The sequence below is a fragment of the Tenebrio molitor genome, chromosome 6 (assembly GCF_963966145.1).
Source record: "Tenebrio molitor chromosome 6, icTenMoli1.1, whole genome shotgun sequence".
NCBI classification, from domain to species: Eukaryota; Metazoa; Arthropoda; class Insecta; order Coleoptera; family Tenebrionidae; genus Tenebrio; species Tenebrio molitor.
Window position 1 is genome coordinate 6,349,231 of NC_091051.1, and position 27,435 is coordinate 6,376,665.

Consider the following 27,435-nt stretch of genomic DNA (forward strand, 5'->3'; position numbering starts at 1 on the left):
TAGCATATTCGGTTTATAAATAAATTATTACTTTTATTATTATTCATGTCGATACACCAAATTATTTATTACATATGCACTGTTTTCTATAGGTTACGTACTTTTATTAGTTTTTACATAGCCAGCAGTTTATTTGCTCGCACAAAATAATCTCAAAGTTACCGAGTTATGTACAATTGGTTGCAACAAAAACGGAAACTTTCAGAATAAAATTGACACATTTTTACAATTTGTCAATAGGGTGAAACCTTCTTACAAGAGATAGGTGTGTCAAAATTCTATGACATTTTTTAAAATTATTTGATAGGTATTGTCAAGTAGACAATTAATTGACAAATGGACAAAATCAAATTTACATTAGAAAAATTTTCGTTTCGTTTTGCAACCAACTGTACCTACTTAATTAAGAAGAAAAAATATAGACCAATCATAAAGAAAAAAATACAGTTCTGCACAAAAAGAAAGTTAAATCGTTGAACGACAAGACACGTTTTCGTGTTGCTTTTTTATCTCTAATTTAACAATACTTCTAAAGCCATCCAGTTTTCGGTTGACGTCTACTGCTGTCATCTATTCTTCTAATGTTTCTTGCAGACAACGGAGATTTCGACATTTCCCTGTTGGCTTTGTCAAAATTTCCAGTGGTTAGTTTACTGTCTGATCCCGATTCAGCTAAATCTCGTTCCTCTGGCGATTCTTGTTGTACTGTACTTTCAGTTTTTATCGCCGCATCCTCTTCCTCTTTATTTTCATTTTTATCGTCACTCGTTTCAACATTTCCAGTTTTTTCTTTGTTAAAATCATCTTCCAACACACTCGCTTCTTCTACAGTTGCAGTCACTTCATTCTGAAACATTTTTCTTTACTAAAAAAACCTAAATCAACTCACTTTTTTACTTCTTTGCTTCCTTTTACACTTTGTTCCATCGTTTCTTCTCCCACTGACGTCTCTTCTAAATTACTTTCTTCCTTTACATCACATGTCTCAATTTGCTCTCGTTCTTCACCAACTTCTTCCTGCACAAGCTCTTCCTGGCCAACATTCTCCTGTTGTACAATAGTCAAACTTTTTTTCTGCACAGACTCCTCTGCTTTCTGTTCAGATTTTTTGAGTATTCCTGTGGACATTTTACCATCAGTCTTGGCATCATCCGTTGCATTATCAAAATTAAATTTCACACTCTTTGATTCCACCAACTCATCGCTCCTCTTATCGCCAGTATCAGAATCAGGCGTGAAACTTCCAGACGAGAACAGTGTTTTTTTATTCAAACTATCGAGACTTTTGTCGTCACTCGAAGTAGGCGAACCCGGAAAACTATCCCGGAGGATTTTGTCATCATCAAGAGAGTTCGAATCAGAAGAACGACTCCTGCCGGTATCATTGTCAATAATTTTGTCCAGTGACTCGACAGATGACTTGTTTACTAACTTCTGGGACAACACCGGCGACGTCTTTGTACTTTCCAGAATTATCAAATCGGGTACGTCACTTTTGGTGGTAGTTTCCGGTGGAGAAATCGATATCAGAGGACTCTTGTCGTCACCACTCTTCACAAGTTGCGGACTTGGACTAATTGAAGACTTGGGTACTCTTAAACTGTCGGGTGTCAACTCTCTTATCACATTAATAATATCGGAACCAGTTGTGTCAGGAAGCTGTATTGGTGTGGTAGCTCGACTTTGATCCGGCGTCTTCACTGTCAATTTCTTAGCTTCTTCCATTGCTCGTTGCAAGTTCTGCTGCTTTTTGAACGAATCTCTCCTGTGACAGTGTCCAATCTGCGAACTATTTTTATTTGTTTATTAAAAACTAAACTGACAAAATTGAACTGCGCTTCATACTCACGCTATGCAAGCTCCTTTAACAACTTGTCTCCACTTGTTCAAACTCGAATTAAGAACAGCCAGCTTTGCTATTCGTCTAAATCTGCAACCAATCCAGTGTAGATCGTTTATACTTGCAGAAGAAAATGTTTACTTAGCGAGCGAATCTTCCCCTTCTGGGGGCGTCTGATAGATGAGTTCCACTTCTTCATCTATAACGACCGGAGCAACTTTAAAATCTTTCATCAATCTTCTCTCCCATATTTTCATCTTCTTGCCCAGCACAGCTTTCTCCTTCCTTTCGGCACACGAAGTATCCATTCCATTCTTTTGCAATACTTCCAATATTTCATAACGGAACGAAGAAATCTCACTCTTCAGTTCGTTAATGTCGTCTTCTGTTACCGCGTTTTCTTCACACTTTCGATGCATGGCTGACACGTATCTCCACACCAGTGCCCGCATTACCGCTGTGTATTTATAATCGCGTTCCTTTTCTTCGCGATTTCTTCTTTTTGTCGACACCTTCCTCAGTTTATCTTTCTTGCGCACCCCAAAAAGCTTCAGTAGGTGTTTAGGTTTAGGAAAAATGTTAAATGGAGATGGAAGAGTGGCACTTTCTTCAAAATAGCTCATCCAAAGCTTGGTTCTTGCAAATTTCCATTCAGTATCGGAATGTTCCTTCAATCAAAACAAATGCATGCTTGAATTGAAAGTGTTGAGACACTTACGTCGATCATGGCATAAGAATTTGACATCATGGCAATGAGGAGGTTCAACAATACGATCACATTGATTACTGAATATGATCCGAACATCAGAAGTCCCCAGAATCTTGTGTAAGTTTTAATTCCTGTAAGTTCAAAACTTCCAAGATCTACCATTCCAAAACTTGCCCAAAATAGAGATTGAGATGATTCAAAAACACTAGAAATCTCGTGTTCTACATTTGAATAGATACCAAGAAAACTATTAAGTACTTTGCAAACCGTCTCCATTTCATGCAGGAATCTCCAGCGTTGTCAAAATCAGGTTCACCATTAGGTTCGGGGTAGCATTTTTTCTTTTCCAAATCGGAAAAGTACCATAGAAGTTGATTTAAACCGCAAGCAAAAGCAAACAGTACTAAAGTATAAATGAAAAAGAATTTTACAATGTCGATGACCATTCTACCCAAAGAAATTTGTAATGGTCCCAGATGAGGGTTTATAGAAAACAAGTGAACTAGTTTTAAGGCACTAGAAATCAGAAGCTCTAGAGGTATTATAGTTTTGTACGATGCCATTACCTGAAGATGTTAGCAGCAGCGAAGAGACCTTCAGCAATGAGTTGAGGATCAAAAGCTTGCCAGTCTTCCCTTCTTATATATGCTCTGAATGGGTCTTTTTCTATTTCTGATGCCTGCTGAATGTACGCAGCCACTCGTAGAATAAACACAGCGGTGTAGAGAAAATTTCTGGTGAAGTCAATAAAGTTCCACAAGTTTCTCAAGTAAGACTTCATCCCTTCCACGTATATTTCATGAGTTTCTTCAAAAATAAAACCTAAAAAACCAATTGGTCAAAGAGTAAAATTGCTACGACACTCACCAAGAACGTAGATAAGCACGACGTATTCGAGAATCGTGGGCGGATTCCCTCTCTGCTTTTTGTACTTTTCTTGCACGCTTGCTTTCATGCTCTCCGTTCCAAATAATTCGATTACTTGATCTTCTGCTCTTTGCGACACCAGAATCAGCAAAACTGTGAATTTTACCAAATACAATATTTTCTGAAAATCTTCTAAAATTTTGCATACTCACACAAGAAGAACAAATAGGAAGAGGCGTGGATAAGAAATTTCATGAACGGCTTCCTCATCAACTTCCCCGTTTTGGTCTCTGGAGCAATCATGTAGAGCAAGCAGTACAGCGGAAACAAAACGGCAACTTTCACAATAATCATAACTTTTTGCGAAGCCGATTTTCTTCGAAATCCTGGAACGCCTTCGTACCAAATAGCTGCCAAAAGTTGTTGAATGTTGGGATGAGACACAAACTGTCAAAAAATAAATCAAGATAAAAATACTCATCGATGCAGACTTGCACCTTCTTCTGCTTGTACTGGATGGCTAGTTCCAAGCGTGCTAGTTTCATGTGTTCGCCTTCTTCATACGGAGGACTGTCCGGGTCGTGGTTTAGAATGAACGCCAACTCCTGAGAACTTCTCGACTGGTGAAGAAGATCGACTGCAAATTGTTGACACTGTTTTCGTAGCTCCATGTATTCGGATTTGCTCTCCTAAAATACTTTCGCGTTTAGTTTAGTAAGAGATTTGACGCAACTCACAGGTTCCGCGAAAGCCAAGTTCCGTAATTCCCAAGAAAGCTGAAACGCTGTCAGAATTGGATCACTGGAAGAAAGAGCTATCAAAGATGGACTGGCTAACGCTTTGTACTCGTTCAAGCGTGACAACGAGTGCCGCAAATAATCTGCTTCGGACTCTTTGATACACTCATCACAACCGCACCTACAAGCTCTTAATAGAAAGACATCTAAAACGCGAACAATCTTACTTGATATCGTGTGGCATAGGAACTGTAGCACCTCTATCCAACAGTATTTTCAAAATCTCGTAATTATTTCGATGTGCTGCCAAAATCAAAGGTGTAATATCTGGTGTGAACATCGCGGTGTTAATGTCAACTTTCTGCCAACTCTACAACCGAAAAGTGTTGTCACAGGTGTTGCAATAACAACAAACAAAATTACATATGGTTCCCCGTCTTTGTGTATCAATTCTTCATGCTCCAGCAACAGTTCCACAGCTTCGACAAACTCCACATTGATGGCGTGCAGCAAAGCATCTTTGGTGTCCACCCCCATGACGACCAACAACTCTACCATTTCCAGATTTTCTTGGTCGATCGCAATAGTGAGCGAACCTCTTCCCAAACTGTCCACGCAGTTGATGTCGAAATATTTTTTTCGATGGGCTTTTTGGAGCATCCTGTAGCACATTGTTCAGAGGAGGATGGTACAGTTTGCGAAGACTTACCTGCGAACGTTGCCCATGTCACCCCTTTCAATTGCCAATAAATATTTTTTCTCTTCGATCGACAGCGACTTTGGTAGGTTCGGCATCATCAAGGACTTCCTTGTGATTTTTGCTTCAACATCGATCTACAAAGGAGTTCGTGAAAATTGATTTAACCAAGAGACGCCGTCACTCCACAACACTTTTTCAAAATGTTTTATGTAAACTTACGTCTTCCTCCGCCATTTTTTTTATCTAAAATACAAACTATCACATCCCGACAAGCTAGGAAAGGAAAGAATGAGTAAGTGACTAATGAACTGGTAAGCGCATATAACTATGGTCTAATTACATTATTGTATTTGGCAAATTAGATTACCTACCCAGGTTTTATATATAGGTTAAACTTTAAGAAATGTTTTATCCACTTACGTTATTATTTCTTTTCACTTCTCTAGTAATCCTACACTAGCTTTTCTTCATTGCAAATAATTTTGGCAGCTAAATTTAAAAAAGAGACAACTCTAGATCACCAACAAAATGGCGAAACCTTAAAAATATTCAAGTAGTGAAATGTAAGAAAATATTTTATTGAACATCATCTGAAGGACTAGAAACCCATCTAGCTGCGACCACTTGAAGACTCTTAGAGACCGATTTCAAGTTGACTTGCGACGGTCGCACTTGTTGTCATGGAACGGCGCAAGAGAGAAAGATGACGCATATTGGTAATTAATGTGTAGGACAAAGATAGCTACATATTTGCGCTGCACCATCTATTTGCGACCATGACTTGAAATCGGGCCCTTAGTTGCCAGTTAGTTTATGTTGTTATTAGCAAAAAAGAAACAGATGGACAAGAACTAACAACATGCTTCTAATGAGAGAAAAAAAATAAGAACGACATAATAATTAAATCTAGCGCGTTGAAGTTTTGTTGAATGATTAAGATTTTGGTTTCATCATTTTCAATCTACTTTGAAAGAAATCACGCAGTGGAGCGTGCTGTCTTTGTTCCCTCGTTTTAATTCAATTAATAGTATCAGGATCAATATAAACTTGAAAGTATTCTTTGCATAATGCAATAATCCGAGGAAGCTGAAACAAAAAGTTCACGCGATGTATCACTCAAATCAAGATTTGTTGGGAAAAAGTGAAAGTTCAATTAATTCGAGCGCCTGTAGAAACTTGAGTGAAAAATCTTTATCACCTGTTGAAAAAGTGTTTCTCTTGCACGCGGAAAGAGGAGATTGTTCGACAGTCCGCAGGTATTTGTATTGTAAAACCTCTCCGGTAGATTTTTTAACCACGTGACGTTTAAGAATTTTTGAAGATCACTGTTGCACTCCGGAAGAGTTTGACATTAATTGTGTGGATCCTCTAAACAGATCGGCTCTCGTGATAGCTGTTGAAAACGGCAACATCGAGCTCATCAAGGTGCTTCTTGAATGCAAGATAGATGTCAAGGTATTTGCATATCTGTGTGTTATTTTTGTGCACGTGTGCTTGCAGGACGGTCTTTTGTACGCGATCAACGAAGAATTTGTCGAAGCAGTCGAGTTGCTTCTTGAGTGGGAAGAAAACGTGCACGAACCTGGCGCCTCTTACGTAATTTTCCTCCTGACACTGGTTTCGTTTTCTTTTTTGTTTGTTTTTAGAGCTGGGAGAAAGTCGAAAGCTCCTCTTCTTCGTTTACTTCTGATTTAACCCCTCTGGTTTTAGCGTCCCACAAAAATAACTACGAAATTGTGAAACTGTTGCTGGATCGGGGAGCAACTGTGCCGGTTCCGCACGACGTCAAGTAATAAATAATTCTCGTTACAATTAGATTTGATTTAATTAATTTATGAAATGTTCTAAGATGTGGTTGCGACGAATGCGTTTGTTCAGACCAAACCGACTCTTTAAGACATTCGCAAGCTCGCATAAATGCTTACAGAGCTTTAACTTCTCCGTCTCTTATTTCTTTGTCTTCTGCTGACCCTTTATTAACGGCTTTTGAACTTTCTTGGGACTTAAGGCGACTTAGTCGGCTGGAAACTGAGTTCAGAGCGGAGTACAACGTAAGTTTTCCGTTAGTATCTATAATGCGAATATTTCTATCTGAATGCAAAGCGAGTGGTTTTTACGCCTTCCGGAAAATTTCATTTATTGCCCACCAGAGATGCCGAGTCTAGCCAAAGGTCAGAAATAAATCGCTCGGGCAAGGGAAAATTTCCTTGATAAAACCGGTGCGATTTTATTCTTAAAACCAAAAACAAAACAAATCAATTTTGAAATTTTTTATTGACCTTCCAGACTGAACCAACTTAATATTTTTTACAAAATGCTCAATGTTCATGTTTTTTAGAGTTTGCGTATCAAGGTGGAAGACTTCGCCGCGCTTTTGCTAGACCACGTGAAAACATCAGAAGAACTGATGGTGGTACTGAATTACAACCACAACAACCCTACTTGGACGTCCGGAGATCGCCAAACACTCGAAAGGCTCAAGCTTGCGATCAAATACAAACAAAAAAAGTTCGTGGCGCACCCAAATGTCCAACAACTTCTTGGTACCATCTGGTACGAAGGTTTGCCCGGGTTCCGCAGGAAGAATCTTTTTGGGCAAATAACCCAAATAGTACGACTAAGTGCAATGTTTCCAATCTATTGTGTGGTCTATATGTTGGCACCGCGATCAAAAATGGCGATGTTCATGAGAAAGCCTTTTGTCAAATTTATATGTCATTCTAGCAGCTATTTGTTTTTCTTGGGTGAGCATCGACTATCACTAATTACATGTGCGCTAATAGATGCGCGCAGTACTTTTAGGAGCCGCTTCCCAAAGGGTCGAGATCGTGGTTCTCGAATGGTTCGGTACCAAATGGATGCTGGAGGTTGTCGAGGAATGGAGGAGGAAGGAACGGGGAGGGGTTTTGGGGTTCGCCGAGTACGGCGTCGTCCTCTTTGTTTCAAGTAAATACAGTACCACGCTGAGTGTAGTACCGACTCTTTGGTATAGGTACTTTTATTAAAGTAACTGTGCTGCGAAAAAATCTTTTTTGATGACAAAGAGTCGCAGTACTTTAATAAAATGATGTGAAACGAGACACTTTCAGCTCAGACATGTTAATAAGAACGCAGTCGTGGTTTTATCTTTTAGGAGAAACAGTCTGACCTAATCTGAACCAAATGCATTTGTCATCTAGGTACTGAAGTAGTACTCGCGCAGTAATGAACCAAAATTCTAAAAAAAAAATTGACAACTGTACCATTACCTGAACTAGGTTTTGTTGTATCTTGACACTTAATACTCAATCTTCTATATGCTTGTGGTACTAGAGGGTCGGAATTGTGGTTCTCGAATGGTTTGGTACCAAATGGATGCTGAAAGTTGTCGAGGAATGGAGGAGGAAGAAACGGGATGGGGTTTTGGGTTTTGCCGAGTACTCTTTGTTTCAAGTAAATATAGTACCACACTAAGTGTAGTACCGACTCTTTGGCATAGTTTTACTAAAGTATCAAATTGTGCTGCGAAAAACTCTTTTTTGGTTACTCGACAACTCTTTTCTGCCAACTATAAGAGTCGCAGTACCTTAATAAAATGATGTGAAACGAGACACTTATAATAAGAACGCAGTCGTGGTTTAATCTTTTAGGAGAAGCAGTCTGATCTAATCTGTACCAAATGCATTTATCGTCTAGGTACTGAAGTAGTACTCGCGCAGTAATGAACCAAAACTCTTAAAAATTTCGACAACTGTACCATTACCTGAACTAACTTTTGTTGTATCTTGACACTTGACACTCAATCGACAGTCAAATTTTTTTTGTATATATGGACTTGTGGTACCAGCAGTTATGAAACTCTGATTCTCATTTCACAGATGACAACTGCATGACTGAAACAGTAAAGCAACCAGCTTTACCACACCTAAAAACTGTTGTGTTTACTTTATTCCACCTTATCCCATTCAATTACAAAAATGAGAATCAATACGCATTTCATCATCGTCTGAACAGACGTACCAAGTAATGTAAATTAATTGTGCTGGATTAATTTCCGACCAAATTTCGTTACGTCACTTGTGATAAATATTCCATCGATTAAATTTAGTATTTGATTAATTCCCCATTTCAGGCAAACTTTGCAAAGAAATGAAGAGACTTTGGGACATTGGCTTGTACGAATACATCTCCGACTTGTGGAACGTTGTCGACTTCACAACAAACACACTTTACGTCGTATGGTTTGCTTTGAGGATGTCCTCTTTGTACATTACTTGGGCAAGTGTTGTTAAGAGTCAAGGTTGCGAACCCACCAGTTTGTTTTAGAAAGCGGAAGCAACAGGAGCCAATCCTTGGTACCCGAGAGAAGAGTGGAGCTCATTCGAGCCAATGTTAATATCCGAAGGAGCTTTCGCAGCCGCCATGATTTTCAGGTTATTAATAAAGCACGACACTTAAACTTACAAGTCTGTCTGAGTAAATGTGGACATGACATAATTAGCGTTTGTTCTTGTCGAACGCTTGGTGGAAACTGAGTTTTCGCACATAATACATATTCATTTCAGCTTCTTAAAACTGGTTCACATATTCAGCGTGAATCCACACTTGGGACCACTTCAGATATCACTCGGCAGAATGATTATTGACATAGTAAAGTTCTTCTTTATTTATACGCTGGTTTTGTTTGCATTCGGGTGTGGTATGTATTGTTACGATAATTTTATTTCATAATGTTGTTGACCGAAAATTAAAAACCCTTCAAGCTAATTTCCCAGGAGAGTGCATTCATTTATAAATAAGTCAATCTTGACTCTTCCCCCACATAACAAAAATTCAATATTTCTGGCGATTAAAACACCACAAATGCAACTTTCCAGGTTTGAACCAGTTGCTCTGGTACTACGCCGAGTTGGAAAAAAATAAATGCTACCATCTTCCCACTGGTGCTGCCGATTTCGAAACCAACGACAAGGCTTGCACCATCTGGAGAAGATACGCAAAGTACTGTCTCAATTTCGCAAAACCACTTCATCAGACACTCTTTGCAGCCTGTTCGAAACATCTCAGTCGCTCTTCTGGGCCAGTTTTGGTCTGGTGGATCTCATGTCCTTCGAACTAACAGGCATCAAGAGCTTTACAAGATTCTGGGCTTTGCTGATGTTTGGTTCTTACTCAGTCATCAACATTATCGTTCTTTTGAACATGCTGATCGCGATGATGTCCAACTCTTACCAGATTATTTCCGAGAGGGCGGACGTCGAGTGGAAATTTGCCAGAAGCAAACTGTGGATCAACTATTTTGAAAACAAAGATATTTTGCCACCGCCTTTCAACGTCCTGCCCAACAGTGATTGGTTTTGTAAATTGTTTAAAACGCGCCGCAGAAACGCGCGTCTCGATGTTGGTAACTTGACTTGGTTAAATATACATTTGATTTTTTCCTTACAGGATGATTTAAAATTGAAAGCTAGAGACAAACACAGCGCTGTTGTTAGGGCGTTGGTCAAAAGATATGTCACAGCGGAGCAGCGAAAGCGACACGAATTTGGGGTTACCGAAGACGATGTTATAGAAATACGCCAGGACATTTCGTCCTTGAGGTATGATATTATAGATGTGCTGCGTGAAAATGGAATGCGTACTCCGAACATGTCGTTCGAAGAGAAACAAGGTAATTGGAAAATGACGGGAAAAGCGTGTTAGCAGGAAGTTTTCAGTGTCGGGAAGAAAAGGAAAAATGATCGAAAGGAGGATCTTGAAAGATTTTCATATTGGGATTGTGGAAGCTATTAAGAGTGAAGTTGGTAAAGGTGGTAACAAAGAGTACAGTGTTTTTGGTCACGTGGTCAAAACAGCGAGACGTGTTTCAACTTTAAAAAAAAAGAAGAAAGACTGGAATGCTTTGGTGAAGAAAAGTGCGCAAGTGACGGATCCGATTGGGAAAATGAAGAATCTCACTGAGAAAAGACGAAATTTGGATTCACGTTCGGTGTCTCGAATTGAACAACCAGGTGCGTAATTAATCCAAAACATGTCCAAATCGATCAATGAAATTAATTTTGTTTTGCAAATACAAGTTGAAGTGTGATGCTTGGAAATTATCTGCTTTAGAAATTACATTTTGCATTTTAAATTTGTTTGTCGAGCAATAAAGAGAAACAAAAATCTACCTTGACTGTGTTACAAAGCCAAACAATAAAGCGTTTGTGTTTTACGGTTCTTTGTGGGAAGATAAGTACGAATTGAAATGAAATTGTACAATTCAGAGGCCACTTACTTGATACGCGTTAAAAAATTCTTATGGAATCACATTTTAAATTAACACACGGGATAAACTCATGCTGCGAGCGTAACACTGAAAATAATTTATGTATTCAGATATTTATAGTTCGGTTTTATTAGAAGATATGTTATTAAAATTTAACTAATGTTTTTACAACTTTTGCGCTAGAGCCGACATCAATACATAAACCGAACGTTTCAGCCGATGTGGAAAATGAAAATATTGGCAAATGGACATCTGCTGACAAGTTTGATGCTAAAGTGAGTATGTTTACACAGAGTTTCTTTGCTTAGAACGTTTAAAATTTTATATTAAAGTAATGTTTTGTTTTGGTAAAAAATTTGTCGTCAAATGTGCAAAAGATTTTTAAGGCACATCACATCACTCCAATGCGAAATATTTTATTATGTGAATTTGTTTGCAGTACATTTAAAAGTGTTTTTTTTTTCGGGAAAAAACAAATACTTTGCTTTATTAATGATTTCAAGTTCACGGCAGAAGCTTCATCAAAAAGAATTTACACAAAGGTCATCCTAAGTATTGTCTGTATTTTGCCCCCGATTTGTTGATTTCAGTTGATATTTTTCGTGTCCGAGACTGTCTTATTATTATACAGTGTGGAACAGAATGATTATCATCTAGTTAGCTTTAGAATTTTTTCACATGTAAATCTTTCTGTACCGCTCTGCTCTTTTTGAAGTACCCATGTAGTTCTGTCAATAAATGTCTTCAATCAAATTGACAGTTATTGCAATTTATTGAATTGAATTAACAAACGATTAAAATGTATATTATCATGCAAGAAAACACTTTCATTATTGAGGCGTATTTCCGATCTCATCCCTTCGCAATAAATCACATTTGGAATTTTGATGTACAGTCGCGAGCATTAAATCTGGGTTGTCAAGGTCATTTTGAAATTTCCCGCTACTGTCACAAATTAAAAATTTTGCCTGCTTAATTGGGGCAAGTGTCAGAAGCTAGAGTGGCAAACCAGTTGGAATTTCCAAAAAGTTGACAAGATCTTGACAAAACAAACAAGTAGAATTTATTAGAGGTTATGCCCGTTTCACATTAGAGCACTTTCCGTTGCGTCAAAGAATGACCGTGATGACCAAAATTTTTTACTCGCGACAGTATATTTTGAGGTTGGGGTACTGCCTTCCTTTTTTTCGTAGAACGGCACATCGTATTTTTACAAGGGTAATGCAAAGGTAACTAGATGAAGATCATTTTGTTCCACACTGTATTACCCCCTAAGGAGTAATAATAGAAAATTATTCATCGAGCATGTAATGATGGCTATTACTCACGAGAATCAATAATATATGTTACTTTGTCTACGACGTACATATTTTATGATTTTCACCATGAAAATTCGTTTATTACTTCTTTTTCATAAAACAAAAGCATGCAGACTCGTAAATTATGACTTTTCAAAATAATTATAACCTGAATATTTTGGAGTAATGAATCATTATTCACAGCTATGGGTAATCAATATCATTACTCAACAGTCAGTAAATATACTCGTATAATGAATGCATTATTTAATATTTTGCTCCCTGTGGAGTAAAAATGAAAACGTTGGACTGGCGTTTCTCTGAAATTGGTCAAAAAACCCCGAAGAACTGCTAATTAGTACATTATTAAAACTGATTCAATATATTTCTTAATCGCCAGGGTTGTTCCATGTAATATGATTTTGAAGTTTTCGACCTGCTTGAAAATTAAGCCATTTCCGTCATACATTTTTTCAACAAATCCTCCGCTTCATACTTCCCTCTAGATTTTTTTGCTATGAAATCCCATTATATCGCTTTATCCTTGTAGAGGATATTGTGGGAAACGATTTCTTTAGAATCACTGCTGGAACCGATTGTTCAAAGATTTGTAAAAACAAAACAACCAACGAGGATGAAATTAATTATTAATGAAACGCAGTCTTGATAATGGCCAGTGTGCTTACTCCGATGCTCTGATTTTGAGAAAGTTTAAAAATGAAGTGGTAAAAAAATTAAGTGTACACCTCTGGAGTAAAGTATCATTTTCTCCCTCGGGTGATTACTTTACCCGTGTCTTAGAAATAACTATTGAAAGTAGCCGTAATCATCAGTTTAAAAAAAATGTTCAAATTGTTTTCGTTATCACTGAGTATATTCAGAAAAAAGTACATAAATGCCATTTTAAACAACATTTAGAGAATTATTAAAACAGACTTTATACATTTAATTAAACTTAATACCATTTGAATAAAATTAATATTGCCTGCAGCATGACTTCAGAATTCAGATACTCGTACATATGTCTTGGATTAAACCAAATTTGAATTTTAACAGTAGAATTCAAAAGGTTGAGTCTGTTTTTATTATTTTTCTTTTTCAATTTAGGCCGAAGATGTTAAACAAACCAGCCTAAAATCTGCCAATAGGAACGAGGAAATGTCCCAAAAAGAGTGGATATAGAATTTACTTGTAACAAAAAATAAATACTTTAAAATAAATATTTTCCCGAAAAAGTAGAATTACATATTTTAAATACCTGTCTTGTTCAGCATAATAAATACTTACCCTTTTCAAGACAAAGTGCTTTTTTACTTCTTTTGAGATTGTTGTTTTTGGTAAGTTCAGCAGTTTTGTTTACTTTTTACGTGATTTTTTTATGTTAAAAAAGTGTACACGAAAGTAAATCGAAGATTCTGATGTGTTTTTAGAAAAAGTGAAGTTTTATTTTGATGCTCTTTATACAACAATCATGTTATAATAATATATAGTTTCCATTCATTATTTATTAACATATATTATGTTATAAAATATGACTTAACGTAAACACAAAAATGCTACAATACTGCGGGTATTCAGAATCCAGCCACATTTATTTCATTTGATGTATGTACGAATTAATAATGATTGAAACAATATTACACGATTCTGTTCTTGTCTTGACCTTTCTTGATGTGTTCGAGGAGCTCCGACAGCAACTGAACCAACGGAGATTCCTGAAGTTGTTGAACTTTCTCCGGATCAGAGGTCGCAGTCATTTCGTTATTTCTGCCGAATCTCAAAAAGTTGCTGTTCCTTCCAAATCTCATGAAATTGCTTCCTCCCCTTTTGAACTCTGAATAAGTGTCTCTCTTGTTTCGCACTTTTTCTTCGGTGTTCGGGACGCTTCTTCCAAATCGCAAATAATTGCCGCTCTTGTCTCTGACTACTCTGTGTTGATCTCTGCCGAACCTGAGAAAATCTTGTTTGCTGCGACCGAATCGGATGAAATGATCATTCTTTTCGGTTTTCCCGGACCGGGTTGGTCTGGCGAAATCTTCGTTAAAATCGTCGTACTCCAGGTCGTAGGTTGTCCCGCCGCTGCGGCCGAACCGCAAGAAGTTGTTGTTGTTGCGTCGACGGACGTCGAAATCGCTATCTTCCTGGTATTCGCTTGGATACGAATAGGGATCTAGATTTTCAGAAAGCGAATAAAGTTCTTCGTTGTAAGCCCAGGTTACACGTACAAGGAAAATTGTGATTATGATGGGTAGCGACAACATTCTAAATCTGAAACAACATTAATAAAGTCAACAACGAACAACAAAGAAATCGAAAAACTACAATTTTAATTTAAGTAGCCTAAATGTAAAGAAATCTTTTTAAAACAGTTACTTCTGGTGATTTCTACGAGGTATTAGTAGAGTCCGTGCAAATTAAGAAGTACATGGGCGGTGCTATGATTTACGTGATAATCGTATAAGCTACATACCATGTGATGCGTACATTTCACTATGTCCTAAAAAGAACTGAAACAATTTAAAATTTTGGGCATTAATATACTATTATTGCTGCAAAAAGTTACTTAATGGTTTGCAAGTATCACATATTTTACGTGTAAAAATGACTAAACACATTTTTCGTTGTTAGGAAAGCAACTTTGATTTAAAAATACCGTTCATTTAAAAATAAAATAAATCAGAGCAGACCATTGTTAAATTCTCACAGTTGGCAATTCTGATTTTTGAACTACTGTCGCGAGCAATAAATTTTGGTCGTCAATGTCATTTCAAAATTTGGTTAGAGAAAAAATGACAATTCATGTCATACAACATGATGATAGGTTATGATATTTACGACTGTTTTACAATGGAGCATTTTCGAATGCGTCAAAGAATGACCTTGACGACCAAAATTTATTGCTCGCGACTGTACATTTGTACAACTTTAATGTCATCTGTCATTGGCAGCTTGACAAGCTAACAAACTGCTAACTGCTGTTAATCTGTTGTCTTTTCTTTTGGATCGCATGGTATATTCCAAAAATGCAATGCTGTTTCTTTTTATATATTAATTTTTCCACCTAGTAAAGAAGTTTTTTTTAATAATAAAAATGTTCATGCTGTCTAAAAAAAATGAGTAAGTAACTGTCAGGATTCAGTTGGCAGCACAGAGGTTGGCAATGATCGTACCAACAGCATTTTGAAAAGAGGGTATAGAAAAGTCAAATTCAAATTTTTATCGAAACGATTTTGATTTGTTGTTGCAGTAACCATTTTCTTTGTTCCAAATTTGAAAACAGGGTTCTTTATGAGTGAAAACAATTTTTTCAAATAAAATTAACCTAAAACCTTCAAACAAATGTCATAGCTGACAAGTGACAGTTTATTAAGTGACGCGGTATATCTGCAGAGGTTTTATTTTCCGTTTTCCTCTATTGTTGATCAGTTTTGCTACAGAATACAGATTTGTTTTTTGTTGTTCGTACACTTAAGACCGATTCATTCAAACTTTAGGAACGATACCAATTCGAAGAGTTCATTAGAGTTCGCTTTAATCGAATAAAATGAAAATGTTTGGAATATTGGAAAGTTCACACGGAAGTATTATATTATACCAAAAAGGTTTATGACGTTGGTGTAAACATTCTTGGAGGTGTCTTAATAACAAGGATGACATTTCAAGAAATTTAGTTAAAGACTCTACGGTTAAAAACGTGTCAAGGCAATTATTATTTCAAACCCTCAAAGTTGAAATTTTACTCCACCAATATTGATTTTCTATTTACAGTAAACAATACTGAATCACTTAAAACCAAGAGACACTTTAACAATTTTACGTTGTTACCCTCCTCATATAGTCTTACAAAGAATAGTGCTATCAGATTGCAAGACCTTGTAAACATACACCGGCTTGAAGTCGAGATGCACATTTACATCTCCAACTTATCGACCGAATCATAACTTTCTTAATTTCGCTTTAAAGTCTCCCGCATTTATAATTTATTACAACGATTGTTCAACGATCAAAATTGATGTTAAAAAAAAAATACACAGAAAAATACAATTCACGTGAGACGAACAAACAATTTATTCCTTCAGGTCGCGTCGAACTATTTGTTTATCATTTTCAAAAGGATTTCTTGACCAAAGAATTTATTTCCTCTGATACTGAAGCTCAGTGAAATGAGGCCACAAGGACTCAACAATTTCTAACTTTCAAACAACCCAACATATGACATAAAGATTTAAATTGGAAGAATTAAAAATGTCTCAGTAATAAATGAACTGAAATGATAACAAACTTTGCTCACATCGGAAAATGAAATCGTGATTGTGACGTTTGTAACATGTTTTAACTTGTTCTTAATAATCTAGAACCCGTTGGATTTGTGTAGCCATTTTGAACAAAGAAATGGCGTCTGAAACCACACACTCATTTTTCAATTACTCATTTATTTAATTCACATCAACAGGATTTTTTCTTTTCAAACATTCTGTAGTATTTTAAACAAGTTAATTTATTGATTAATATTCCCAATACTCAATCATTGGAACTTCTTTTCAACTTTTCAGACCCGAATGAGAAGCGAAATTAAATAAATGAGACATTTTTGTCAAGATTTTATGTATAAATCATTTTTACAACTCTATTTATTTTCTTAGTGCCATTAATGACCTAGAGCAATCCACATTTCCTTTGTTGGGTGAAACACGAAGTACCAATAAAAAGAAAATTAGGAGGTACTAATTTAATGTTATTGGGACACTAAAAGATTAACAGGAGAAATTATAATTTGGTGATAAAGCTTGGATTAGATTAATTAGTATAATGTAACATGCACATTAGTTGGGTGTATATTATTGTGGGGAGAATAAATTTGAAAATGGTGTGAAAATGAAGTTTTGGTGTTTCGTATCATGTTTGTTAAATTAAATTGCTAAAAGCAAGTCCTGATCGAGAATGAAACCGGAATTCCACTTTTTAGAGTATACATCAATGATATTGTGACGTAATAGCGGTATCGCATTTAATCGTCCATTTTGGAATTGAGTTACATTTTGAAAATGAGTAATTAAGTCTGTTCTTGCGCTGAAACTGAATGCAGCTAAATCAGTTATATGGAGGTCAATTATATCTTTTTGCAGCATCAATTTATCAGGATCTCGTGTCCGCAAAAGGTTAAGCGTGAGATCCATACAAGAGGAGTTATTAAGTTGACGTTACGACGCACAGGGAATCTTTTCGCTTTGGCAAAGACGATCTTGTCATATATCAATTACGTTCGTGTTTATAGTGTTGAGTTGCATGCTGAAAGTTTCATAAATTCGCGAAAAACTCTCTTGATTTTAAGTGAAAATAGCAAGTCAAACATGCACAGCGGGGGCGTGAAGGTTCAGGAAGACGGCGTCGCTCTAAAACAAACGTGCCAAATATTGAAAAGTGAGATCAACAAGGGAGTAGTTTAGAGAAGAATAATATTTTCAAATCACAAAAAAATACTGGAACTGAATTATCGGGGATGTTTTAAGTGACAGTTTATATTGTTTCAGGAACTTTGTACACCAGGCACGATTAAAACTTTTCTAAAACTACTACATCAGAAACATCAACAAATCTAATAATTCTTTTTCTCCAGATTGTTGCGTGATGAAAATCTGTTCAAAATCCGAGTAAGTTATGTTCTACACACAAATAATAAATAATTAAATATAATTATTAAAAAAATAAAACTATTTTGAAATCGATCAAATTCACTGAACGCAAACAATTCATTAGGTTTTTTATTCTTAGTTCGAATTCGATTCGATGAATATTAAAATGAAAATTTCATGGAAATTTAACGTTATTAAAAGAAAATAATGCAAATGAGAATGTTTCGTCGTTTATTGTTCTGTTTACTGAAGAAATAAACAACCATGTATTGACGTCTACCACACAGGAAATTTTGATGCCGCTTCTTTTTGCGTTCAAGAGTTATTTAGAGTTATCTGTGAAGTTTGTTTTTCCTCCAAATAGAAAAAATCGAGATCCGAGGAGCAATTATCAAATATCTTTGCCGCAGGAAGAAATTCAATTTGTGTCTTCACAGCAAGTGTCCAAAGATTTCAATGTGCTTTCTTAGGATGGACGAGTCCAGCGTGGTGATGTTTGTGTAGGCGCCATAGAAAAATGAAATGAAGGAAAACAAGACGTTTGAAGATTTTAGTAATTTTAATCTTAATACGAAGAGCTACAGCAACAGTTCCTGGATTCTGACGGAAATAGATATAACTATTTGTTTAGAGAATCACTTGTATCAACCACACTACTTGCCAGATCTAATCCCCAATTACTTTTTATCTCAAAATTACGAAATTCTTATTGGATTTCCAGACGATAAAATAGTGGCTTAAATGACATGGAGAAATGCTTGCATTTTTTAGACTGTTGGTTTCACATTTTATTTAAGAACTTTTGAATAAGCACGAGTAGCAGATGAGTATCTTATTTTCGAACAATAACGAAAATGTGACTGAAAAACGACAAAAAATGTAAAATAATTCACATACACTTTTTATTTTTTAAGGATGGAAAATACCGGGAAGTTTTTGTCTTAGTCGAAATTCCTACTAACAAAATTGTGTAATAAACCATTTTCTCTTTTTCCATTTCAAAAATGAAAATTTCTGTGTTGAATAAATAATTTGTGTTCTCGGGTGAAAACCACAAATTAAATTGACATAAATGTCAAAACTGACATTTTCAGAAATGTTATTTTCCATTTATTCTTAATAAAATAAAAATAATGATCAAAACATTTTGTTGGAAATTTCTATATCGTATCAAAATATGTTTTATTATAAATAATATTTTCTTGTTTACCACAAATACGTTATTTTTTTTACAATCCGTTTGCCTTTTAAAAACGATGTAAGTTTTTTTACATCTAAGGTTGGCTTCAAAAAAACGGGAACTGTCAGAAAAAGTTCTGTCAGATTTTATTAAATTTTTATAGTTTGAAACGACACTTATGTGTCGGAAATGTCTGTTATACAAATACAAACATTACTGTCAAACAGGCACAAATTGACAAATTAAATTTCCAATTCACATTAGGTCAAATTTCATTTCCCGTTTTTTTTGAAGCCAACTGTACAAGCAGAAATGCTTGGCTACTCCACAAAGATTAAAATGTACAGCCACTAAAATTTTATTTGAACAATCCTGATGGATATAATCTCTATCGGAGTTATCTGATGAGACATTAAAATATTTTTCTAAAAAACTTCAATAACGGAAGTTGTCTAGTCTGAAGTATTGTGGAGTACTGGTGTTACGTCATTAAGAACCAAAAGAAAATATTATCAATAGCTCCTTAGAATGAAGCCGTTGCCACGGTTATGAAAATTCTTGCTAAAAATAATTTTAATATCTTTTAAAAAATATTAAATTTATCAAATACAAGTATACTCCGTACGCTGATAGATTGCACGTTTTTTGACAAACACAGCGACCAGTGTGGCGGGAATTAATCTGCAAGACTACAACGGTTTTCTAAATAACGTGAAATAATTGTGATGGAGAGTTTAGTATTTTTCACTGCGTTATGTTTTGGAACTAGAATTTAGAAACGTGCAATCTATCCGCGTACGGACTATATCTATACCTCATCTATACACCACACTATTTCCTGCTACAGGCAATCCTTTTGGCCTGCAGATTATATTCCATAAAACAATTTGTTTATACAAGTGTATTCCTATGTACCAACTTTAAAGATGTTTTTCTACTTTGCGCCTGTATGAAAGTTATTACTAACTAAACCCATTTTCCGTGCTGTAATAGAAATTCAATTTAATTTTTCAAGGTTGGCATTTCTGATCCTGGCATGCTGAAAATGAAATGTCAAAATAAACGTCAAAACAAAACGAATTTTAATTTAAGTTGTTTCCGTGGAATATACAATTGTTGTAAACATTAATCGTTACATTAGACGTCTCTTGGACAGTTAGACTAGTTCTAATCTCGTATTTCTTTGGGCACATACGAAATTGTTTCGCGACAAAATTTCCCAAATTTGAAAAATTGTAAATTTTCGCTTAAAAATGGTTTAAAAGGTGCAAAGTAGAAAAAATAGTGTATGATATCTCGTTCATAAGGCATTTTGTAGCACTTACTCCTTTATGACGCAAGCTCGTCGTGCCCTAAACCCGTGCGTGCTACAAAATGCTCCTTATAAGACTCGTATTATAATATACTATTCTTTATTTTAAAAAGATGTAGTGAGCTAATTACCTCACTAAAACAAACTACATTGTGACCTGAAGTCTTAGTCAATCCCAATTTGACAACCGGGTCCGGTAGGGTCACAGTGTGAGTCCTAGTTTTAATTTCTCCAAAAATAAAAATTAAAAAGCAATGCTGCGACGTAAAACTAATTCTAAGAATAACCATTAACTTTATTTTTTTTACATTTCAGGAGGCTAACTTTAAACTCTGTATCCATGGATTGAACATTGAACATGACATGCTAATACGTGCAGTCGATGCGTTAGATTCTAATTTAAAATGTACTAAATCTGAAGAGATTATACTTCGCTAAAAGTTATAAAATAAATTGTGCATCCTAAGCGTTAAAAATCAATCTAATTTTTATTAAACCGATTTGATTTTACAAATTTTATATTAATTTAGATTATAGCTTCATAACGAGCGTTCAAAAAATATGTGGTGGTCTTTTCAGTCCGTATGCTTTGACATTTCCTCTTGATAAATAACTTCACTCTGACCATTATTTAACTTAAATTAGAAAGCATCACGCAGTACTAAGGAAAACAGAAAAGATCTGGTTGGTTGGTTCTAAAAAGAACTGTTTTTTGGAAAAAAATCAATTCACACAATTGGCTGAATAAGTGACGTCTGATATCTGTCATTTAATTGTTATTGAAATCAAAAGAAAGCACGTGACCACGTGACCACAAATTTTTTGAACGCTCTTTATTTAAAAGGAAAAAAAAAAGTATTAGCAACTGTTTTAATGTAAAACGACAGACAAATAATTTCTTATGTAGAACCATTTTTAGCGAGTCTTAGACATGCTTTATATTTTTTTTTTTCATAAGGATCGTATAAACATTTCTTATTCATTGTAGGAGAGCAATAAAACGTCAAAAAATTGCTCTTTAACGTGGAAGCGAGACAGTTTCGTACTGGTTTATGGTACGATTCAAAAGTCGTTGCTTCTCATGAAAAGATATCCCAATGACAAAAACCATATTATTTTCTTGTAAAAATTTTAAGCCGACTTGTGAACAGACAGAAACAACATGAATCTAACGTTACATTCAACCATAAATCTTAGCAACGTATGTTACCTAGCAAAATGTGATTGTGGGTGCCGAATCCGCTTTAGATTCACTTCTAAATTTGGTACGTGAATAAAATTTGCTCCAGCCGTTACCAATTAACAAACAAATAAATATATACCCACCTACATTGAAATCTAACGAATTATTTAGACTCGACAAAAATACTCACGAAACTTTTCATATTTAAGCGTCCCGTCAGACACTTATCTTTTAATTAAAATTTTTGATTGTTTAATTGAATTCATTTGAATACCGAAGCAAAACTACAGCAAACTGTACGATCAGTTGGAAATATTAAGAATAATGAGTGAACAGGATCCCTTTGCATTATCCAGCGAAAGTTTCAGCAGGGTTTCATTAACACCCACTTCTTCTTGTTAATTGGGTAATGTGTCAAAAGCAACATTTGTTAAATTTCATATTAAAATGGTATTTCGCGATTTGCATCCAGATATTTAACATTACGTCAATTAATGCCGTACTGCTAATTTTAATTAAACTTCGTTGAAAAAAATAACGAATCATTTTATGACATATCACATTCCAGGCGAAATTTTCACTACCGATAATTTTTAATTATATCACATTCACGTTGTTCAAATTTTTATGTCGTGTTACAGCTAATAAAATCCAAACGTCCATATTAGAGTAATTAATTTCGTTAAAGAAGGAATCATGAAGCTCACATTTATTATTTTTGTGTTGGTAACAGTAAAGAATTCCTCAACAACAAATTCAACAGAAAGCTATAACGATAAGTTCTTCTTTATGTCAATATTTTATTTAACAACTTTATAATCGTAAAGATACTAAAAAATAAATTATAATATTAGTATCTATTACATATATACAAGCGAAAAATTGATTCTTTTTCAATAAATTGTACTTCATATTTTTTCTAATTTATTTTATTGGTGAACACCCTATCAAAATGTATCAGAAATTTTTTAATTACGATTACCCCAGAGTAAGTGACGATAAAGCATTCATCATCATTAATGATGACTAATTAATTAATAATAGATTTTTTGAGGAGTAGGCAACCAATAAAACAACTGTGTATAGCAAGTATAAATATGTGTACGATTAAGCTAAGAGAGACGTTTCGATAAAACAAAAGATTAAGTAGCACTCTTGATTTGTTTTCTTGTTGATCACTCTGTACATCAAGATAATACATTTTTATTATTTTCAGGTAAATCACACATTAGGACTGTCAATGTAGAAGACTCTGAGCATTTATTAGAAAATTTGGAGAAACTTAATTACTACCTACATTATGGAAACCATTTCTAAATTGAAAAAAGACATTGCTGTGGTTGAATCTTTTGCGGCTAAATTAGTTGATTGGTCTAATAAAATTTTAACAGGAACCAGTATTGTTAACAGAACATCCAGAAAATGAAAAATAAAATAGAGATTTTGCTATTGATGATGACGTACAAAGATCCTACATCTTTCAACATTAAGTTTAAATAAAATTATCTGCTCATCCCAAAGTTTTGTAATTGTTGTAGATCTTCATTTCGTATCTGCATCAATATTAATTTCGCCTCTAGCGGGCGCATCTTTAGATCAAAGGGTTCTAAAAGTGTTGTGTTAATTTATTATTAACCCACCAGCGTTAGTTTTGTGGAATAATATGAAAAAGATTTTTGTTAAATTATTGTTTGAGTTGGTGCTCCATAAATCCGAATTTACTTGAGATCGGTGAAATTTCTCATTGCGTTCCTCTCCAGCATTTACAATTGCATTAGAAATTCTCAAGTATAACCCTTGAGATTAACTTGTAATCTATTTATATATGAATTGAAAATGAACAGTACCGTAATAATCACTCCGACCTGAAATTCGTGGTTCGACTTGCGAATTAAATGCAATCAATTTATTCTTGACTTATTAATTCCGGTAACAAATGTGTAGAAGATCTAAACAGTTGACTTTATTAATGAATTCAATTTAACCTTTGGGGGTAAACATGAAACCTTATATTTTGTGCCCTCATATAATCAACGGTGTTTGTAATTCGTATTTGCTCTATCCTAAAAACAATAATTACCAATCTGTCTCACTCGGAAAAAATATGACGGCATTGTTTAAGCTAAATTACTTGAAGCAAAGTCAAACAAAACCTTACGAGCAAATAATTGACGCCGTGTAAGCAACTCCTTCCTCACCCCCACTCCCCATTTTAAAAACCATCCACAATACTCACAAATTGAATACAATTCTTCAACGTTAACAGAAAATGATTGCTTCAAAATGGCGCTCAAGTTCCAGTTGGCAATTTTTTACAGAAAACATCTATCATATAGTTTATGAACGGCCTCGTTCTGCGTACGTTACGACGTTGTAACAATAACGTTAACGTTTTATGTTAATACATATTTAAAAATTTTGTATGCACGTAAACTCTTGCAGAATCGGCGATATGCGTTTAATTAAATTCAATAAATTCTCTGAAGAATTAGAAATTAGAAATAAAATTTTTATTGTCCTAAGAGTGTGTAAATATACTCAATTTCATATAAATGTGCATCTAAGCAAGCCATGAAAATCTGATTTTCTGTTGGTAGTAAAGCTAAAGCTAGTGACTTTAACTTTCAAAGTTGCTTGCTCTGCGCGAACCCGATTTGACTATTTTTTTAGTTTTTGTCCATTTTAACATTGCTGATTTCAAAAGCAATGTTACGTCTTTTTACTGATTAAATTAAAGTAATTCTTATTTGTTTTTGTCTTTGTATTTTTACCAAGTAAAGATTTATTGGACGTGACCTTCATAAATGTGACTTTTGTAATGTAACTAAATTAAAGGTGCTTTTACAAATGCACAGCTCACTTGATGAACATTTATATGAAATCAATTATATGTAAGTTTAAAAAACTCCTGGACTGTTAAAATGAGATGTTGAATAAAATGTTTCTTTTGACTATACTTGGTTATAAAATTTTCTCTCGAAACTGTACGTCAAATCTAGTAACAAAATAAATTTAGGTTATGTTTTTATTTTAAAGCGAAATGCAGCTAAGAAATAGATTACAGATTTTAATTTCTTCCAATTTTTGTACGTTCCTTTTGTTGTTTGTTTGCCACTCTCTTTTCTCATGCTTAAAAATTAAAAAAAAAAAGAAATTGTAAAAAAATCATTTTGAACATTTTGAACCTCCCATTTGTAATTTATTTGACACTATCAAATTTAGATAAATGAATAATTTGAAAAATCATCAATACCAACCAAATAATGCGAAAATAACTAGTCAATTAACCAACCCAACAACAACAATTTTGTTATTGACAGTCCAGATGTTTTTTGAACTTACTGTATGTTCCCAAAAGGTTGAGTTCAAGAGATGCATCGAAAGAAAACGTTTTGCAAACTTTTTAGCAAAAATTTTGCAAAACGTTCTTTCTTTAAATTAATTAGTAAAAAGTTTTTACCAATTGATTATTTTGAACAAAGGTAATTTGTCGTAATTTACAAGATATTGAGACGATAATAAAACGGTCGTAAATATCATAACCTATCATCATATTGTATGACATTAATTAATGAATTTTTTTGACACATTGTTGACATGGGCATAATCACGCAGGGTTTTTTTTTTAATTTGTGACAATCTAACCAAATTTTAAAATGACATTGACGACCAGAATTTTTTGCCGCGACAGTAAGTTTGTTTAAAAATTTTACTCTTTCTATGGTTACTATTAAAATATTTATAGTTTATCATGTAATTTGTGTTGCATATTTTGATAACATTAATTCCGTTTTTATTAATATTATAGCGTTGGGCAATTTGTCTAATCGACATTCCCTCTTCTTCCGCCCTAGGAATTACCAAACACTTCAACAATATCGTTAATTTGAGGCATTTTTTCAATTCGATTCGACAATTCAGTTTTTGACAAATCAGTGTCTCAAATGTCATAATTATAAAATCAAAGTCAAGCACCTAAATTTTATAGAAAAAAGCTTACTTGCTTTTTCGGCTTGTCCTATTTTTTCAATCCGCGACTGTACATATATAGAGATGATTGAAAATACTACATTGGTCTAGTCTAGGACATCTATGAAGTGATTTATTATTGAAATGACATTTTACTGACAACCGCAGTTGTGTACATTATCATAAATTATGCACAAAGAATTTTGAATAAAAAATAAACGCAAATGTTTAATTGCAGTTGAAAGGCAATTTAATTAAGCACGAGCTGTTTTTGAACAGTTCGAATTCAAAGGATCTTTACACGTTAATAATGATCAATCGGTAAATTAATTTTGAACAGTTTGAATAAGTTTAAAATGGCTGAAAAAATGGTAATTATTGATACAAGTGATGATTTTATAATAAATAGTAATTAATAAATGCGAACTTTCTCTTTGTGTCTGAGAAATTCGTTGAGCTTTTGTGATACGACTGCTGAGGTAGTGTCAAAGGGATTTAATTAGTTCGAAATTGATTATTTAAAAAAATCATTCTTCATAGAAAATAAATTGAAAATTGAAGGTGTTACACTGAAATACGATTAAAACAGGTCAATAAAGCCCAATCGGGCTTGAAATAGCCAACCTGTGCATGCGAGGATACCGGACTAAAAAGAAAGAAATATTTATCATGCCAGCGCTTTCCTTTAATTTATTTCCTTCACGTTTTGCTTTAAGAATAATTCTGCTGTGCACTTAGTCAACGATTAAAATTGAATAATTTTTGTTTTCTATTCAAAGTCGACATTACGTAACTGACGAATTGATTTTTCTTATGACAAATATCTTCAGCAAAAACTATGAAATTTTTAGGACTTGGTTTGCATAGTTGCACAAAATAAGTGAATCACACTTTACACATTATTGCAAAAAAACAATTAATATTTTTACAAATAAATAACTATTTACTTGAATTTTTTCCACAAATTATGAATTAGAAAATAAAATTTAGAATTAATTTTTTTACGAGAGAACTTGTAAAATTCGTTGAAAAATTCTTTCGTCCTGATCAGATACTCTCAAATGTGTCTATTTCCTGTTTATTGTTGTGCAGATTCTGGATAAACTAACAGATAATAATTGGACGTGTACTTACAAAATTTGTTAAAAATTCCGCTTCACTCCAGAGCACAACTGGTTGCAGATCAACAGGCGTTTCAGGATGTTGCTGTTGAGGGATACGCTTTATCCTTTCAAAGCGCCTACATATGATGGAGGGGGATCTTGCAACACCATTGGTTGCTCCCACGATCTCTCCATACACATTCGTAATTATACGGTATTTTGATTTACATTTTGACAAAACCGGCCATTAAAGTTTATATTTCGTTCGCTGTTAATTGACCAGTACGAAGATGAAGAGCTGCTCTGTTTACACATAATGAGGTTATAGATTTCTTGCTGCATCACCAACGAGATCCACTTTCGAAAATTATATTTGGCAATTTTAAATTCGCTGTTTGACCTTTTACTTGCACCTTCATCTCCGGCATTGTTGTCTTTGTCGGAAATTCTTTTAGTTCCCCTCAAAATAAAGTTTGCTCTTGCAAGCAGATATTGTATTTAGAAAAGCTTTCTGTTTTGCGTTATAATAACGGTTGTATTAGTTTTTCTTTACTCGACTTGCACGAACGTGAACTTGAGAAGTTAATTATTGATGTCAAAGATGAGAAGACGCTATGCATTTTCTTTTCTATTGTGTACACAGCGTAAAAAGATCTC

The 27,435-nt window shown here is 34.5% G+C and overlaps 3 protein-coding genes across 5 annotated transcripts; 1 reads left to right on the forward strand and 2 right to left on the reverse strand.

Annotated features, from left to right (window-relative positions):
- Nucleotides 1–12: 12 nt before the first annotated feature.
- trpl (transient receptor potential-like) lies at nt 13–11,181 on the reverse strand. Of its 3 annotated transcripts, none has more exons than XM_069051373.1 (15): nt 11,110–11,181; nt 4,863–4,987; nt 4,577–4,814; nt 4,381–4,523; nt 4,154–4,334; nt 3,914–4,105; nt 3,629–3,863; nt 3,417–3,569; nt 3,116–3,371; nt 2,808–3,065; nt 2,559–2,754; nt 1,982–2,508; nt 1,850–1,930; nt 898–1,789; nt 13–847 (listed from the first exon to the last, which is right to left on the reverse strand). In XM_069051373.1, exons 2-15 carry the CDS (start codon nt 4,949–4,951, stop codon nt 530–532), a joined length of 3,759 nt encoding a protein of 1,252 aa, XP_068907474.1. In that variant the 5' UTR covers nt 4,952–4,987; nt 11,110–11,181; the 3' UTR covers nt 13–529. The 3 variants fall into 3 exon arrangements, with proteins under 3 accessions (XP_068907474.1, XP_068907475.1, XP_068907473.1); XM_069051374.1 differs by lacking the exon at nt 11,110–11,181 and adding an exon at nt 9,297–9,432; XM_069051372.1 differs by lacking the exon at nt 11,110–11,181 and adding an exon at nt 5,073–5,764.
- Nucleotides 5,837–13,633, forward strand: LOC138133465 (transient receptor potential protein-like). The gene is given in 14 exon segments (XM_069051403.1): nt 5,837–6,109; nt 6,164–6,449; nt 6,500–6,642; nt 6,703–6,904; nt 7,192–7,597; nt 7,647–7,799; nt 8,965–9,265; nt 9,398–9,531; nt 9,710–9,833; nt 9,881–10,232; nt 10,281–10,503; nt 10,550–10,843; nt 11,284–11,375; nt 13,506–13,633. Coding segments are annotated over 14 exon segments (2,934 nt in total). The 5' UTR covers nt 5,837–5,960; the 3' UTR covers nt 13,581–13,633.
- Nucleotides 13,634–13,803: 170 nt separating this feature from the next.
- FMRFa (FMRFamide) lies at nt 13,804–26,920 on the reverse strand. Its single transcript, XM_069051401.1, has 2 exons — nt 26,810–26,920; nt 13,804–14,666 (listed from the first exon to the last, which is right to left on the reverse strand). Exon 2 carries the CDS (start codon nt 14,657–14,659, stop codon nt 14,036–14,038), a length of 624 nt encoding a protein of 207 aa, XP_068907502.1. The 5' UTR covers nt 14,660–14,666; nt 26,810–26,920; the 3' UTR covers nt 13,804–14,035.
- Nucleotides 26,921–27,435: the final 515 nt, after the last annotated feature.